This window comes from Vanellus vanellus (assembly GCF_965231255.1).
Source record: "Vanellus vanellus genome assembly, chromosome: 3".
NCBI lineage: Eukaryota > Metazoa > Chordata > Aves > Charadriiformes > Charadriidae > Vanellus > Vanellus vanellus.
The window spans coordinates 77484992-77502678 of NC_138907.1; the positions used below are offsets into that span (position 1 = coordinate 77484992).

The 17687-nt window shown below is 38.7% G+C and overlaps 1 protein-coding gene across 1 annotated transcript in view; it reads left to right on the plus strand.

Annotated features, from left to right (window-relative positions):
• Nucleotides 1-17687, plus strand: part of SLC22A16 (solute carrier family 22 member 16) — a gene marked incomplete at its 5' end in the record, with an annotated part of 33921 nt that overhangs the window by 6762 nt on the left and 9472 nt on the right. The window contains 2 exons of the mRNA XM_082480829.1: nucleotides 13105-13581; nucleotides 16407-16524. Coding sequence (XP_082336955.1) covers nucleotides 13105-13581; nucleotides 16407-16524 — 595 coding nt within the window. The remainder of the gene's footprint in view (nucleotides 1-13104; nucleotides 13582-16406; nucleotides 16525-17687) is intronic.

Below are 17687 nucleotides of genomic sequence, written 5' to 3' on the forward strand. Positions count from 1 at the left end.
ACTGGGAATAACTAGCTGCTCTATAAAGAGCAGTCAGCATCACACTTTGGCTGGAGCTCAGTGCCATTTAAATGTGTGTATCCATGATGGCCTGGACTTTTCCAGCCATATTGTGACTTCCTTCTCTTCTCTAAGTTGTGAAAGAGATGTGGAAGGATCTAAGTTCCTACCTGATACATCTGTATAAGTCTATGCTAGCTGTGTGGGGAAATCAGCTATCCAAATCAAGGCACTAGCGAGCTCATCTCACTAACTTTACAGGCCTATAGTATAAACTTCAGACATCTGCATTAGTCACCTTGTCAAGGGGGAGAATTAGATCCTTTAAGGGCATGATCGGTCTGTCTTATTTTAATGAGTGGTTTAGGTCAAGATAATTGGTGTGCCTAGATATGTCTGTGGTTCCTCATTGAGTGAAAAGGGCATCTAGAGAAATAGTATAGATACATATTGCACACTGTATATATAGATGTATATATGCAATACACTGTATGCAGTGTATTGCATCCAAGTATACAGTATACATCCAGATTCTTTACTTTCAACATAAATTAGCTATTCAAGGCTTAACTAGAAGGTTGAGATGTGAGAAATGCTTCTGGCGGGACGCTTTCTGTGTCACAGCATCAGCCAACATCTTTCTGTCAAGACAATGTGAAGCAGGTACCCAGATCCTTGCAGTGCTCTGTGTATGTCAGGCATCAGAAAAACCGTCAGGTATGCAACAATACTACTGTTGCAATGCTTGCAACATTGTTGGCTTTCCATCAGCAATCAATCAGTGCCTTGGTTACAGGTAATTCCCAGAAAGATTGATTTAGGCCAACTAGTGAATCGAGAGCATTAAGATCAGAGAAATAAAAGATCAAGCCTGTTCTGAAAACACGGAAATTCCAATGGTGTGGAAAGTGAGGGAATAAAACTGCAGCTGACTTTCTGAGAAGGAAAAAGGAAGATTAATGCATTCATTTAGAACTTATAAAGTAGGCGAAAATACATTTTTTTAGCCTTTAAATTGCAGGCGTAGATCTTTGTGTCGATGGAAAATTAGAAAATATTACTAATAATATTAATTCCTGTAACCAGTGGCGTCCCCCAGGGGTCAATACTCGGTCCAATTTTGTTCAATATATTAATGACCTGGATGAGGGGACAAAGTGTATCCTCAGCAAGTTCGCTGATGATACCAAACTGGGTGGGGTGGCTGACACCCCAGAGGGCCGTGCTGCCATCCAGCGTGACCTGGACAGGCTGGAGAGCTGGGCAGAGAAGAACCTAATAAGGTTCAAGAAAAGCAAGTGCAAGGTCCTGCACCTGGGGAGGAAGAATGCAAAGCACCAGTATAGGTTAGGGGTGGACCTGCTGGGAAGTAGCTCAGAGGAGAAGGATCTGGGGGTCCTAGTAGACAGTAAATTATCCATGACCCAGCAATGTGCCCTTGTTGCCAAAAAGGCCGATGGAATCCTGGGCTGCATAGGGAAGAGTGTGGCCAGTAGGTCGAGGGAGGTCATTCTCCCCCTCTACTCTGCACTCGTGAGGTCACAACTGGAATACTGTGTCCGGTTTTGGGCTCCCCAGTTCAAGAGGGACAGGGAACTGCTGGAGCGAGTCCAGCGAAGGGCAACTAAGATGATTAAAGGATTGGAGCATCTTCCTTATGAGGAAAGGCTGAGAGAGCTGGGACTCTTTAGCCTGGAGAAGAGAAGGCTGAGGGGAGACCTTATTATGGCGTACAAGTATCTAAAGGGTGGGTTGAAGGAGGATGGAGCCAGGCTCTTTTCAATGGCAGTGACGAGGGGCAATGGGCACAAGTTAGAACACAGGAAGTTTCGTTCAAATACACGGAAAAACTTCTTTACGGTGAGGGTGACAGAGCACTGGCACAGGCTGCCCAGGGAGGTTGTGGAGTCCCCTTCCCTGGAGATTTTCAAGACCCGCCTGGATGCAGTCCTGAGTAATGTGCTCTGGGCAATCCTGCTTTAGCAGGGGAGTTGGACTAGATGATCTCTAGAGGTCCCTTCCAACTCTGAAACTCCGTGATTCCGTGATTTAGCCCTTTTTCCATAAATAAATATTATCATATCTGTGATGTAGTATTTAATTTTAATGCCTGTCTAGTGCTAGAAAGTCAAATACAAAAGGTGAAAAATAAGCAATAATAGATAAGCAATAACCAAAAGCATTCTCTGACACAAAGCCATTGGATATATGGTGAAATGATACTGATGACACCACATTTCATTTACATAACATATGCATGGCTCATATTCCAGAAGAAATTATTGGTTGGATTTTTTGCTGTATGAAACTGGTTTAGATCAACAGAACTGGGAAATACCATAAACTTGTTACAGCTCCACCCTTCTGATAGAGATAATTCTTGTTAGTCCCAGGGTCAGAGCAACGGGGACTTCATCTTGGTTACATTTGTGTTTTAGACTCTTTGGAGAACTGTTGTCCTTTGTAGATCAGTGTAGTTGAACTCAGTTCTGTCTCACTTATCCATTGAGAATAAAGGGGGCAGTTAGTACAAAAATATATTCATGCAGAAGAATCCTGGTAGGTCTGAGCAAAGTCCAGCTTCTGTATTGGTTTCTTGTGGAGAATGAGATCTGTATATTGCTTGTAAATATTTATGTAAAGTTAGAAAACAGCATTATTCCAGATCATTCCCTTGTATGAGCTACAATAAGAGAGAGACTCAAGGAAAGAACCTGACAGTACTGTGGAAGCATTACTGGGTAAAAGAGTAGTACAGAATATATTTAATAAGAGGTCAACATGCATTCTTAGCCTTGGAAACAGTCAAATCTGTAATTTGCATTTATTTGTTTCTAATTTCAATTATGTCTGATTTTAACAGTTTAAAGGGAAACGTAGTAGAATCATCTTCCTTGAATGACAGGAAATGAAAAGGTTGCCTGCTTTCCTTTAAGAAAACAAGAGCAATATAGAATAACTCAGTCTGTTGGCCATTGAAGAGATAAATGACCAATAAAACTAATGAAAATATATTTTCTTTGGAAAGATCAATAATGCTGTTAAGATTTTGACTTGCCTTCTTTAGGCAAGTTGTAGAAAAGCTCTTTGTCTAATTAAAATCAAAGGCAGTATGTCAAATATCCAAGATCTATTAAATCAACTCTTGGCATTTCATATTATTTTATATACTCTACAATGTGTAAACCTCTTAGAGGAGAGAAAGGAGAAATATTTTTCTTGTCCTGTGAAGACACTGGCTAGCCAAACCAATATCCAGCACTGAAACTGGAAGAGGATATGAGTAAACAAAAATCAGACCAGGCTGCTAATAAAACAAACAAACAAACAAACAAACAAACTGAAAATCTCTCCGGTGAGAATTAATTATTTAAGAAGGTCTTATTATGAGGCAGATTTCCATGACCATTTGGGGAGAAGAGGTTGATGACTTCTGAAGAGACAACAAGTGAGCTATACATTTGCACTGAAGTGGGGCAGTTTGGAGGAAAGGTGATCTACAAAGCTGCAAAAGAAGCTGAAAGCCCTCTTGCACTCAGTAACCTTCTTTTATGTGGGTTTAGAGGTAACCTGTCTTGCCTTGGAGAAGATAGCCTGTCGGAGATACTAACCTGGCCAAGCAAGAACATAGGACAGATTGGCTGACCTTGCAAGAGCCTCTGCATAGCCCTTGCAAAGAGCTAATGAACTATTGGTGGATCATCAGTGTAGACTCCTGAAAAGAGAGGAAGAAGGGAGCTATGACTTACTCCTTTTTGGTGTCCTAACCGAGCTTTAGCAAAGGCTGTAGAAGATACAAGCTACTCTATTACACAAAGAGGGAAAAGCTGTTGGTGTGGAGGCTATTTTTCATACATAAGCAAAACCAAGTTTAATAGAATACCAGTGTGTGCATTAAATCGAATCCCTTTCTTCAAGTTGTAGAACTGTAGAATTACAAGTGTAGAATTCCATCCACATAGGTACAAAATTGCAACTTTCTGTATTCTCTTTGGCAACAAAGAATCTCTGGTTGAAATTGAGTTGCCTTTCCTAAAGTGACGCCTTGATTTATATGTTGACTTTGTCTCAATTTTTAGAAGACACAGTATTACCTGACATTCAGTTCCCTAAATGTAACATCTCGGTAAGTGACTCTTTTTTTGTGTGTGTGTGAAATATTCCTAAAAAGCTAATAAGACAAAGGTGTCTGCTTTAGTTCTTCTGTTCTGCTCTTGATGAAGAGTCACTGTGGTGAAAGTCAGAATTAACAAAAGAGCATTGTAAGAGTTGCAAATGGAGCCAGGGAGAGTAAAATGGCCCATTATCCAGGTGATACAGTGCTTTCAGTTGAATCTGAAGCAACTAGCAATCTATTCATCAAAGACTGTTTTGCAAAATAGAATATGATTAAGATGATTTTGTCTATTTCTGTGGGCTTCTTTATGTACATAAAACAGTCTTTGATGAATAGATTGCTAGTTGCTTCAGAATTGGCAGTTTTCACTACCGTGAAGTAGGTGTTCAATCCATGTAATTGTACCTTCAACTATACCAGGTTCTGAGTTTTGCGATAGAAATACGTAAGTAGACTAACAACTAAGTAAGAACATAATTCATATGAAAATCGATGAGTTTTATTTCAGGATTATAGACAGAACAAAATCAAGTAAGAGAAATGTAAATTTCCATAGTTTTATCAAAGTTAGTGCACTGTGTCATCAAGGTAAACAGCAGAAAACATCTGATTTCCTGAGTGGGGAAGGAAGAGGGAAATATAACAGTTTATATGTATAGTACTGCCTATGTTTATAATTAGATGGAAGCCCAATAAAAGCATTTAAATTCTATTAGATACTTTACAGATTATGATGTAAAATGTTTTGCTTACAGAAGCTGATGGAAGTGCTACAGTATGGAAGAGAATTAAATACCTAATTTGGATTTGTCCCCAAAAAAGAGTCTGACCAAAAGAAAACAGTGTTACCAAAGATACTGGGATTGAGTTTTCTCTGTAAGAAGCAATGCTAGTAATAGATCATGCAGATAGAGTACATGCTAATTTTCTACATGATAGATGTTTATAAAAATGCTGTTCCTGGAATGGAAACATCCCCAAGTATAGACCCTGAAGTGTTACTACTGTACAAGCATAACCACTCTGCTGTGTTTATCACTGATCCAAATAATTCCAAAACAAACCTCAACAACTTAAAAATGGCATGGTCATGTTCTTTTTTAATTAAATTACCCAGTACATACCCTTGACACATGTAAAGCAGAAAGGACAAGTGGATAACTAGAATGAAATAGATTGACTGCAGCTCTGCCATTTAAAGTTGTTGGAATTGCTATTGCAACTGCAGTCCATTCCTGCTTGCCAGCCCTGTTCCCATTGTGATTGCTACTCCACTGGTAACTGCTGTAGCCCCACTTGGAGCCCTGACCTCAAGTTTGAGGACTGATTTACTGGTACCTGTATGGGTGCAAATGTACCAGAATTATAAAAATGTATTTCATACTGATTTTGATTCAGGCTGAACTGAAGAAGGTTAGAAATTAATGTGCACCATTTCATGTTTGACCATTGTTTTCAGTGAAAGTTTTAAATTTCCACATTTTTCCTCCCTTTTAGTGCTTTATTTCTACTAGTTATAAGGTAGATACTATAAATATGTGAAGGAGAAAACCAGTTGCTTCTCACAACAAGCAAGATGTTTGGTTGGAATTTGTTACCAGGCAGGTCTTGTAGATAGAATCATAGAGTCATAGAATTGGCCAGGTTGGAAGGGACCTTTAAGATCATCGAGTCCAACCATCAACCTAACACTGCCAAAACCACCACTAAGCCGTGTCCCTCAGCACTACGTCTACCTGTCTTTTAAATACTTACAGGGATAGTGATTCAACTGCTACCCTGTTCGAATGTTTGATAACCCTTTCTGTGAAGAAATTTTTCCTAATATCCATCCTAAACCTCCCCTGGTGCAATTTGAGGCCATTTCCTCTTGTCCTATCACTCGTTACTTGGAAGAAGAGACCAACACCCACCTTGCTACAGCCTCCTTTCAGGTAGTTGTAGAGCGTGATAAGGTCTCTCTTTTCAGTAGATAATCCATCTGTAGATGGGTCCCTCCATGGCAGGTTACGTAGCATTTATTTTCCGTTCAACTAAGGACCCTAGAGTATGGTGCAAGAGCTGTGCTTACCTCAACGTTGCCAAACTGGTTTAAGTCCATTGTAGACTTCTCCAGAATCCTTGTAGTTTATGCATGCAGGAAAGCTAGTGTATCTAGCCCCAGCAATTAAAAAGTTCCCACTCCCACTGATGCGTTCCACCTCAACCAGAAGTTGCTTTCACAGTAAAGTTAAGAGTGGAACATGTGTGTGTAGCTTGGTTGCTTGAGTGCAAATCCAGAGCCTTTGCACGTAGTCCAGTTCCACTGTCAGTTGAACCAGAAGGTTGGGCATTGTGCTGAAGTGGCTGAAGCGTGAACCCACCATCCTTTTGGCTGGCTCTCCCCTGGGGGCAGTAATCCTTGGCAGCAAGAAACACTGGGGGATCTTTGATGGTAGCTGCCCTTTCCACTGTGCCTATCTGTCCATAGATGAAAGCTATGCTACTAAACTGTTGAAACCCAGCAATATTTATCAACTGGATTATTTTGTCACAGGTGAGGCCAGAAACCTAATCTGCCTGATTTAGATAGTCAAAACCAAAGAACTGTTGCATTAATTGAAAGAATAAAAATTAAAAGTATGGCCCTTAATTCTGTAGCACTAATTCTAGATTTGTACATTGTTGTGACTTTCTTCATCTACGTTTAAACTGGATATCCAACATGGCATCTTATTCCTCTGAAAACAAATACTGGAAATAACTGTCTTGCTGATGTGGGCTGAGACCAAGTCTTAGTGTAGTTTAAACCACCCGTAGCAGGAAAGGAAGTTTACTCTTGGCACTCTAAGTCAAATAAGGCCATGTCTGTTAAATATTTAAGGCTGCTTCCAAATCTGCATCTCTACACCATAGCAAAAATACTGCTCCTGAGTCTCATTCAGCTCCTTTCCTCCCAAAAAATAAATATGTAAGTACATTACAGCTTTTTGGTTTAGAGTGGAAAGAATGCTGAATGGCTTTTCTCACATTAAAAAAAAAAACAAAAAAACCAGGATGGAATACAGAGGAGAAAGTGGTTACTGAACACAAATTCTTTCAGAAATAGTAAATATCTGGAAATTTCTTTCCACTGAAGCCATCCCGTTGAGTGTACGCTGCACAACAAAAACATACTGTGTTTTCTGACTAAGCATCATGCTAAGAAGGTGATTGAAAAAAGAAACAGTAAAAATAGTTCTTGTAAAACCTGTGGAATAGTACAGATCTTTTGCTAATCACAGAACAGCCTTGTGACTCTATCCTACACTGAACGGGTTTTTCAAGTTTTATATTAGCTTTTGAGTAGTATCTATTAATTCACCCTCTCCTTTCTTTGGTGGAAAGACAAGGAAACAAATATTATCAGAAATATATTTTATTTAACATAAAATTAGCGTCTAACAACAAGTTTTGTTCCAGCTATACGCTGTAATAACTGACAATGGTAAAAGTACTCCAAGGCTGGGGATTTATTCTCTAACATATATGCAACAATGCCCACTTTTGATATTTTTGCATGCCAGATGTGCCACCTTTCAAACAGACTGGTGCAGATTGTTGCATGCATGCAATATAAATTGGATCAAGCAACTGATCTGACTTGTTTGGTTTTTTAACATCATCTATTTTGACTTTTTCTTTCAAGTTAGATCAGTTTCCCAGATAAAATCCACAGCCAGTCCATAAAAAGTACCACTGCAACTGAGGGTAGAGTGCACTATGTCTCAAGGGATGAATAAACAGTGGGAAAGGAGAAGGGAGGAAATATTTTACAGTGACAGTGCCACAGGGTATGTTGTGTCATGAGACTACAGCCATAGTGACAGTGGTCTGAAATCTAGTTCATTGTCTTTATAGAAGAATATTTCTTCAGTTCAGGTACTGGCATTATGACATTGCCAGTTGCTTTTCTTACTGGTGACATCTTAAAACTTCTGCGTAGGAGTCAGAAAATGTAAGTCTTTTTTACTATAAGCTGTAAACTGAAAAAAGAATAACTGGGGAGAAATTTCACAGAAATATTTTAAGACAGGAACATTTTCATGTTGTGTCTTGCTCAAGCTTTTGTGAAGACAGTTTTATGCTCATTTGACTTCTGGCATTCATTAAGCATCTCTATACTGGAGCAGTAACCTACAAAGTCTTCTTGACTTCTATATTTGACACTCCTGGCAAGAGTGACAAAATGTACTTGCCAAATAATTATCTCCCATGGCAAGTCACCGAAGAGATGGAAAAACACTGCGAGAGATTATCATACCTTTTAAGATAGTCATCATGTTCACAGATCTTAAAAATTGCAAAAAGTGTGCTTTTTTAAAAATAAAAAAAAATCTGTAAAAGAGGTATTGAAAACTACTACTTGCAACAATATGTATTACATAATCTGATGTGTGTATATAAAGATAACTGGCATATAAAATACCCTTGCCAAAAAATGCCTTTTTTGAGATCAGTCCAGGAAAACAGATCACAGACTTTGCTGAAAGAAGCCTCTCTTTCTTTTGGTGAATTTCAATAGTCTCTATTGCTACTGCAATGTTTTTTTTCTTAACATTTTGATGCATGAACAGCAGTATTTCTTTATTCAGGGAAATTCAACTGTTAAAATGGAGTTTGGTGAGTTTACTAAAAAGATTATATGACATATTTGCCTGCAATAGAGAGATTGAAGCTTAGTAATGGAGGAGTTTCTTATCAGTCCAGTGTTCTTAAATTAAGAATTCAAAAAAAAAGTTAATAATTTACAGTAGGTAGCAAGGACAGTATAGACTTTAACCTGTGCCTCAGGGTCAGTGAAGTGTATGACCTGTATACATTCCACTGTGACCTCCTGCCCAGCACAGCCTTCCTCAGGGGCTGCTCCAGGCTCCGGAGACGGGAGCAGCTGTGCTCCCCCGGCACCAAGTCCTCCCACAAAGAGGAGAAGCTGCTCAGCTGTTGCACGAGCATTGGCCAAGAAGCAGCCCCAGGGTTTCAAGACTGGGGAAGAGCATTGACATGGCCACAGCAAGAGGGCTGAGATAAAACTCATGCACCCAATGGTCCAAAGGGAGGGATCCCAGGCTAGCAATAGAGCAGACGGCAGCTTTATGTTCCTCCTTGCTCAGCACTGTCTGCTGCTCCAACCTCTGTTCTAGCACGCGTGTCTACCGTGAGGCTGGGCATGTGTCTTTATCTGTTCCTTCAGCTGTTCTGGCAAGCAAAGTTTAATGCATCTATAGGCTTCTCCCATCCTCCCTACATACTTTTCATGCTTTCTATATGTTGTCACTAATGGCCTAATTAAACTCCTTTTGGTAACTATGCAAGTTAATGAATTTCCTGAGCTCTACGCAATTGGTCTTTCTAGAAGAAAAGCCCTTCCTACTCACAGGAGATTCTCAGCAGCTCATAAGGTTGGGCTTTTCAGTCTAGCATCGGTGAGGGTGCTGTTACAACACTACTGTAGTCAGCAATGAATTTTGCCTTCACAGCAAAAGAGGGCTTTCAGGTTGGGGTTTTTTTTGTGTGTGTATGAGTTTTATATAAATATTTATCTATATATAGAGAGAGGCTTAGCCAGCCTATTGCGGAATTTTACTGGAGAGAGCAGCAGGTAGTTTTTACAGGCAGGGGAGCAGCCCATTGGTGTGATGGGAGGGCTGTGGGATTCCTTCAGCCACTGGGGCTGCCAAACACTTTTCTAGCTTCACATCAGGCCTTATTCTTCCCTAGTCCTGCTTCCCCTGCCCGCTCCTTGTTTTTTTTTATTGAGCAGTTAGAGGTTAAAAACTGCAGTGCAATCTATCCTGCAGGATTCTGCAACAACATGGCCATTTTGCTGTAAAAATACATCTTCCTGTTCTTAATTAAGTCATAAACAGCACAAATTATTTCTATTAAAGTATATCTGGCATTCTATTTGACTTTTTGTGTTTGCTTAGCATAGGTGCTGCAAATTAGGTCAGAAAAATAATGATACCACAGAGTGTATTTCTTCATTGGAACTGAGTAAGATTTTCATAGTATAGAAAATGGAAGAATGTTTTTACAAGAATCAGTTATATCTAGTTCTAAGTTAAACTCCTGAAAGATGGGTGAAATGTGGCATAACACATATTTCTTTAAAATGAATCTTTTATAGCTTTTTATAGAGGTGGAAACTATTCTATAGAACACAAAGGAAAAATGATGAAAGTGTAAGGGACGGTAATTTATATAGTTTTAGAAAGTAACTAGAGAGGGAAATAACTGATAATTCTGTACAACAAAGTGATAAAAGACAAGAAAGATTTATTCAAGGTTGCACAAGGATGTTTTATAAGCTGCTAATAGTCTTACACTGAAAAAGGGGACATCGAGATTAGATTTAATGAGAAACTTTCCAACAGAAAGATTTGACAGTGGAGCAGTCTTTCAAAATGGTTATTGAAGTACAATCACAAGATGTGTTCAGAAAGAGATAAGACTCTCAAGGGAGCAGTTAGTGCAGAGATTAGCTAGACCTGGTCAAAACCATAGCCCTGGTGATGCTCTTGGGATTTGGGTTTTTTAAAAATAATGTAATGCATTGGTTCATGCCATCTTCTCAGTCTGTATCCTTACAAGTTGTCATCTTCTTTCAAGCCTCTCCAACAAGAAAGGGCATAAAGGTATTTTTCCTACTCACTCTTACTGGATAGAAAAGAAATGATGAACATGATATTTCTTGTACTGTGAGAGCTAATTAGGAAACTCAAGATGAATGTATGGGAGTTTGAAATTATTTAATTCTTCCTTTGTCTGGAAAATACCAATTGGGCTATCTGACACTGCAATTTTCTGATGCATAATGACAGATATTGCAAATACTGGGGATCCTGTTTCCAGGTATACTGTATACTACTTTTTGATAGCTAGTGGAAGATGTAACTGCACAGCTGCTAGGGATTAAATTTGGTAATTTGCTAGAGGTCTTCTAGTCCTCATTTCAGTCATCCTGCGTCCTGCAACAATAGCCCAAGTTGTTGAATTTGGTCGTGCACTGCTATTTTTAAAATGAGTTTGTGTCTTCTGATGGGAACAGTTAAAATGAAACTAGAGAAAAGGAACTGAAAAATGTTGCTGACCATATTTGTCTGCATTAATAGGGGGACTAAGGTTACATTTCAGAATAATTTTTGCTTTTTTTTTTTTTGTCCAAGATAGTCCGAAAGCTTTGCAGAGCAGGTTTAGCCTTGCTTTGATTTATGGCTAGCTACGTAGTCCTCAAGAAGCTGTTCTTTTGAGAGGGCACTGATAGGCTTAAGGGATGCTGTGGTTTATGTTCAGTCTCTCTTGACCATAACTCTCACAAGGTTTGTTGGGAAAGAGCAGCAGGGTGCCTGCGTGAGCATGCCTTGCAGCATGTTCAAGAGGGAAGTGGAGCCAGCTTTTGAGCTGCCACAGTGGTTTTCGTAATTTAGCCCTCTCCTCAGACTGCTGTGGAAAAGCCAATAGAGCTGTTGTCAAGAGAAAGCGGGATAAAAAGCACTCCATCTGAACAGCAGAAATGCCGTTGGAAAGACAGGATAGGCAACTGGGTTTACTTTTACTAAGGAAAGAAATAAGAATCACAAGAGAAAAGGAGAGGAGAATGAGAATGGTGAATGGAGTTAGGTTATACAAGAGAACTGTTTAATTGGAAAGGTTAATTGGACATTAATACAATGTATTCAGCAAATTCTATTTAAATACTTTGGTTATAGATAGTTTAGAAGCTCATTAGAAATTGTGATAATAGATGTTTTAACCATTACCAGACTTCAAGCCTAGATTAGATATGTTTTGGAGAGGAGTGATCTAGAGGTTGCATTTGTTATGGGGGTTGGAATTGCTCTGACTTTTCACACAAAACATGTCAAGGCAATTGTTTTTTAGGCATTATTTCCTATAACTTCAGCAGAGATAGCCTCTGATATTTATAAAACCCTGTTTTTCATTTCATACTATCAAGGCCCAGCACATACTGTAGTAAAGATGTGTATGTAGAAGCTCACTGAATGCTTCTTCAAATTAGTGCAATTGATTGGCCTTCAGGAACTAAAAAGTGGCAGAAAAACCAAAGCTATGTTGTTTTTTCTGAACAGATGTTGTACTAATTCTATGCATAATTTTAACATTTAATTGAGGAAAAGTCTCCTTATGCTTAGATTATCAGAAACTGTCTAGAATTTGCAGTGATACTAAAGTTCATTGCAAGTCTTTTGACATTCAGAATACACGTGTATTTTATATGCAAAGATTTACTTGCATCTCAAGCATGTTTTAAAAGCTGTTAAAATGATAAAAGTCGGGCTATGCATAAAACATTCTTTTACCATGTTTGCTTTATGATACAATCTTTAATGCATAACTGCACACACTGTTTAAGCCAAAACCCAACCCAGTTTACAGCTATGTTTTGGTACAAAACGTTCATACTCTTCAGATTCTATCTTCCTCTACACGTGTCTACATGTATTCTTTCTTTCAGAGGCAATAAAAAGAGATAGAAGATAGATGGAATAGAGGTATATACGAACAACTGAGTGAAATGAAGGGCGTAATGCAACCTCCAAACCTGAGGTGGCAACATTTTGCTTTTTCTAACCATTCCAGTAATCTAAGGCCTTCTTTTGAGGGGATGTACTACACAGAATTGGAGGGTGGAAGGTTGCTTCAAACTAACTGCTTAAGTTCAGATTTGTTGCTTTTAAATTCTTTTCTTTTAAATGGTCTTCTCTGTGTATGGCTAAACACATGATTAAGAGCAGCATTTATTTCCTGACAGTAGATTACTTCTGCTGTGGATCTTTTCTCATCTTTGGTCTTTTGCAGGGCTTAGCCAATATTGAAGCAGCACAATATAGCAAACCACTACACACTTTAATGTTGTCTACATTTACTGATCCTAGCAAAATAATTGATTTTTTTCCATGTATAAAAGGCTTTTCTTCAGTAAACTTTTTTCTTTCCTTTTACAGATTTCAAGCATTTGTTTATTTTGCATCTGTCTTTCAAGCTGTGTCATGTGGTATCCATTACTTAGCGTCTGTGTTCATGGCTGTTACTCCTAACTTTGTATGTGGGATCCCTGGAAATGTGAGTAGTGTTCTCTTCTACAACTCCTCTGAATCAAGTCTAGAGGACATCTGGACACTATGGACATCAACAGAAAATTACATTGTAGTCCAGCTGGAAAATGGAGAAGTTTGGGAACTTAATCAATGCAGCAGGTCCAAACGAGAAGTGAGTTTGGATCTGGCATATGACTACAAAGGCAACAAGTCCATATTTTCTTGTTCTGATGGATTTCTCTATGACGATACAAAATGGAAGAGCACTGTTGTTACGCAGTGGGATCTGGTCTGTGACCGAGAATGGCTTGCAAAATTAATCCAGCCTACATTCATGCTTGGAGTCTTGATTGGAGCAGTGATTTTTGGTGACATTGCTGACAGGTAAAGTGCCATCCTCTGAAAATTGTAGCTTCAGACTGCAGTAACTCCACGTGTATCTACCTGTTTTGTTGTTTTCATTCATTGTGTATTCATAATTATGTATTCACAATTCAGGAGGTTTGGATATTGCTTTATTCACAGATGTGTTTAACTCTATTTCTTTTTCCAATAGCAAGTACTGATTTTAGAATGTATTCACAAATCATTTACTTTTAGAATTTTCTTCCTACTTTATATCACCCATTGTTCTAGGCCTTGATCCCTCAAATTGCCTTGTGCAACTAGTATTTGCCCTTAGATTAATTATTTTTATTTTTACAGAAATAGCAATGGTTAGTAGTAATAGCAACAGTAAAACCTAGGGGTAGATTTTCACCTCATTTTCCACAAGGAGAGATTCCTCATGGAAACACAGATTTTTGTTTGTGGATATGATAAACAGCTGAAGGGCTACTGTGTTTCAAAAACACAAATTTCCTAATATCTGCCATGTATACAACCCTGTGGGGCTGATGCAAAGGCTTTGAGGATTTGATCAGGCCCCACGTTCTTAAAATAAACATCCATACACTATTTTTCCTTGCTATCCCTGAATGGTTAGCTTAAACTTCAGTCTCTTGAAGGTTAGCCCAGATGGGAGGAAAAATGGTTGTCAGTGAGCTGTGTTGTAGTTTCACTTATTTACCAGCATGTACAAAGTGCTGTCTGAGCATGAGGAGAGTCAGTCCACGGAGGTTCCATCAGTCCCCTGCTCATGGTGCCAAGGCTGTCCCTCAGCCCACTCCCCTCCGACACTTCCTCCCTGAATGTTATCTCAGATCATGCACTGAGATCCACCATCAGAGCTGGACTGAGAAGCAATAGTGAGATCCAGGATGTACGTCTGTATCCTCCTGCTTATCTTGGTCTTCTCTCTCAACACAAACATAAGTATTCCTACCTCAGAAGAATGCCTAGCCGTGCTCCACTATCTATATGAGAGTCAAACACCTAAGCTATGTTGTACTTGGTTTTGTCTCAGGCAGTTTATGTACCTGTATTTTGATTTGAAGGCTGATTTAGTGTTACTTATCTCCTTCTATAAAGGCACTTGTTGACCAACAGCTCTGTTAGGTGGAGGGTGATGTTTTATCCCACAACTAATGGTATAAGCAGAAAAAGGAGACCAGGCATGTTATTCTCTGATTTTCCTTCAATAGCACAACGCTACGGTGTGACACTTACAACATGGGAATGCAAAAGTATAGATGATCTTGTTTTAATTTGGCTTTTAGAACACATGGAATCAATCCTGCCTCCCAATCCAAGGCTTTGTAAAACTGTATTTAGCACAAAACCAGAATATAATGCCAACATTTGTTCTGCATCCCTTTAAATCATTCATAGCTTTATTAATTAATACTCAGGCATGATTTATAAGGTTATGATCATGTTGTTCTCATTTCCATTAATTCAAGCCATGGACAGCCAGTTAAGATAATGCACACATTCTGAGTTGCAGATTTGCAACTGTAGATTTCACAGCTGTAAGTTATTATTTTCTGACACATCCCAACTGGTGGGAAGTAAGTTTGTGGGTTCCTCCCATTCCCAATTAACAGATTTCCCAACAGAAGAGCTCTGACAGCTGGAACTCACTGGGATCTATTCTGGCAGGGATCAGAGACCAAATGTGCAGGACTCCAGGTCAAGGTTGGAGAAAAATAGGAGGGCACTGGAAAGAACTATGCTGTGTGGCTGTTTGGACTACACCTCCTATTTACAACATCACTTTCCAAGGTTGTTTTAATGTACCAAATACAGAGAAAAAATGTGAAATGAGCCCACAGCCATGAAAGTCGTAAAACTCTCTGGCTAAACGTAATATCCACATCTGTTAAAACCTGTTTGCAGTGTAGTAGGGAATAAGAGCCTAAGACAATATTATCAGGAAAGAAAAATGATTCTGTGCATTTTGTATTGCGGAACATCCGTAGGCAGAATACAATGAATCCTCTCGAGTGTTGTATATCTACTGCAGATTTCTAGCTTTTTGCCTCAGATAAGCTTCTTATTGATAACATGTGCTAACTTGTTTAGGGACAACTGACTCTTTCTCCCTGAGATATGGGAAGAAGATAAATAGAAGTTCCTTTTTACTAAATGTCCTCCTTCTAGACTGAAAATTACCATGGTGTTGATGGGCGGCTAGTATTTGAGATTATTTTTTTTCCTGTTAATATACTAGCTTCCTGGATTTCTGTGTCTGTACATGTGTGCATGAGTGCTGTGATGCAATCACAAAATTCAGGGGAACTAAGTAATTGTCATTTATTAGAGAATTCAACTTTAAATAACTGGACAAAGATATGTTACAGAAACTTTTCATTATTATCCAAATTGGTTGTTACTTTGGCAAGAGATAGCATATGGTATCACAGCTAACTTTTTTTAGAAATTGTTAACTAGACATTACTTAATATAAAATATCTGAAAAAGTGAGTCTTTATCTCCTCATAAATAAGACAGAGTAAATTTGCAGATTAGTTATGTAGAAGTTGAACTTGAAACTGGAGATGGGCATATGTAGTGCCCACTTCTGCGTGTTGCTTCCAGCCAAGAATTATGGAATGGAAGTTCTGTCCATAGAAGCTTCCTTTTACTGGAGTTTAGTTGGAATTACTGAAAAATTAATACAGGTAACTAAAACAGAGTTTCTGTGGTGAGTGCGAGCATTAAGTACAGTATTTCCAGACTGACTTCCAGATAAGCTCTCTGGAGTTGGAGGTGTATTTTAATAGAATGTTTGTGGTTATTCATAATTTTATTACTGCTGTGGTTTGCAGACTGGGAAGACAGCGTGTTATATGGTTCACAAGTGCTGGTCAGTTTGTATTTGGCATCGCAGTGGCCTTCACATTTGACTACTACAGTTTCGTGATTGTGCGCTTTCTCCTTGCTATGGTAAGAAAGGACGTTCACCGCGGCTCTTTTTATGTGACATTTCCTACCCCTTCTCAGGAAAAACTCCCTTTTGTTATTCTTTCCTCCCCTACTTCCTGATTCTAAAGCCCCCTCTGTTGCACTTATTTCAGCAGAGCAGGGAGTCTGAATGTTCTTGGACCACAGCACTTTTCCTCTTTGAATTAATAGAAAGCGTCTGTATGAAGCAGTGTTTGGTACTTCCTCCATCCCAACCTCTGCTGGACTGGTAATTAAATACCAAGTGTGAGCAGCAAACTGTGGTTTCTGCATCGCAGCTGCCATTGCATTTCTTTTCATTTTTAGAAATGGAGTATAATTTTCTTAAAATAACAAATCTCTAATAAGTATGATTTTTATCTCTACCCTTTTGAGAGATGGAGGAGAGATGCGCATTTTCTCTTCCATGCATCTCTTTGGTCTTTTAAACTACATCTGAAATACTAAATACATAGGCAGGTATGTTTTAACACCTACATGTTTATATGTACTTAAGGGTATTCCAGTATATGTGTTTATGCATATCTATACACATACTTATATATATAAATATATATATGATATATATCTAATATCTAATGTTGATTCAGTTTTTATATATATAGTAAACAATTTTAAATTACAATTTTACATCCAAAATGATAATATTTGTAGGCTTTCACTGTATAATGCATGAAGAAATTAGAAAGCTATCACAAGAAAAATTATGTAAGTTATTTAAAGGAGGTTAGAAATTTGAAAAAAATCACATAATTTAGTTTATTCCTGCTGACTGTGCATTAGTCAAGACAGGACCTTGCACCTGGAGCTCCCTTTGCCTGATTAGAGCTCAGAAGGATTTTCTAGCAGGAAAATCTGCATGGACATTTCAGCCTTGATCAACAGGAGTCCCTCCACTGATTCCCTTGGCTGTTGACGCTAGGGGCTGTGGTAGTTTAGAAAAACAAAAACCTCTGACCAGATTGATGCTGTAGGTTTTAACTGCCCACTGGGACTGCTTTGTGAGATGAAGCTCTAAACCTCTAGCCCCATGCCACTGAGATCAGTGCAGCTTTCCTATCAGTTTCAGTGGGTTCAGAATAAGAGTTTATTAACTGGAATATTTTTTAACCAGAAATTTGTTTAATCAAAAAAATATACTGGAA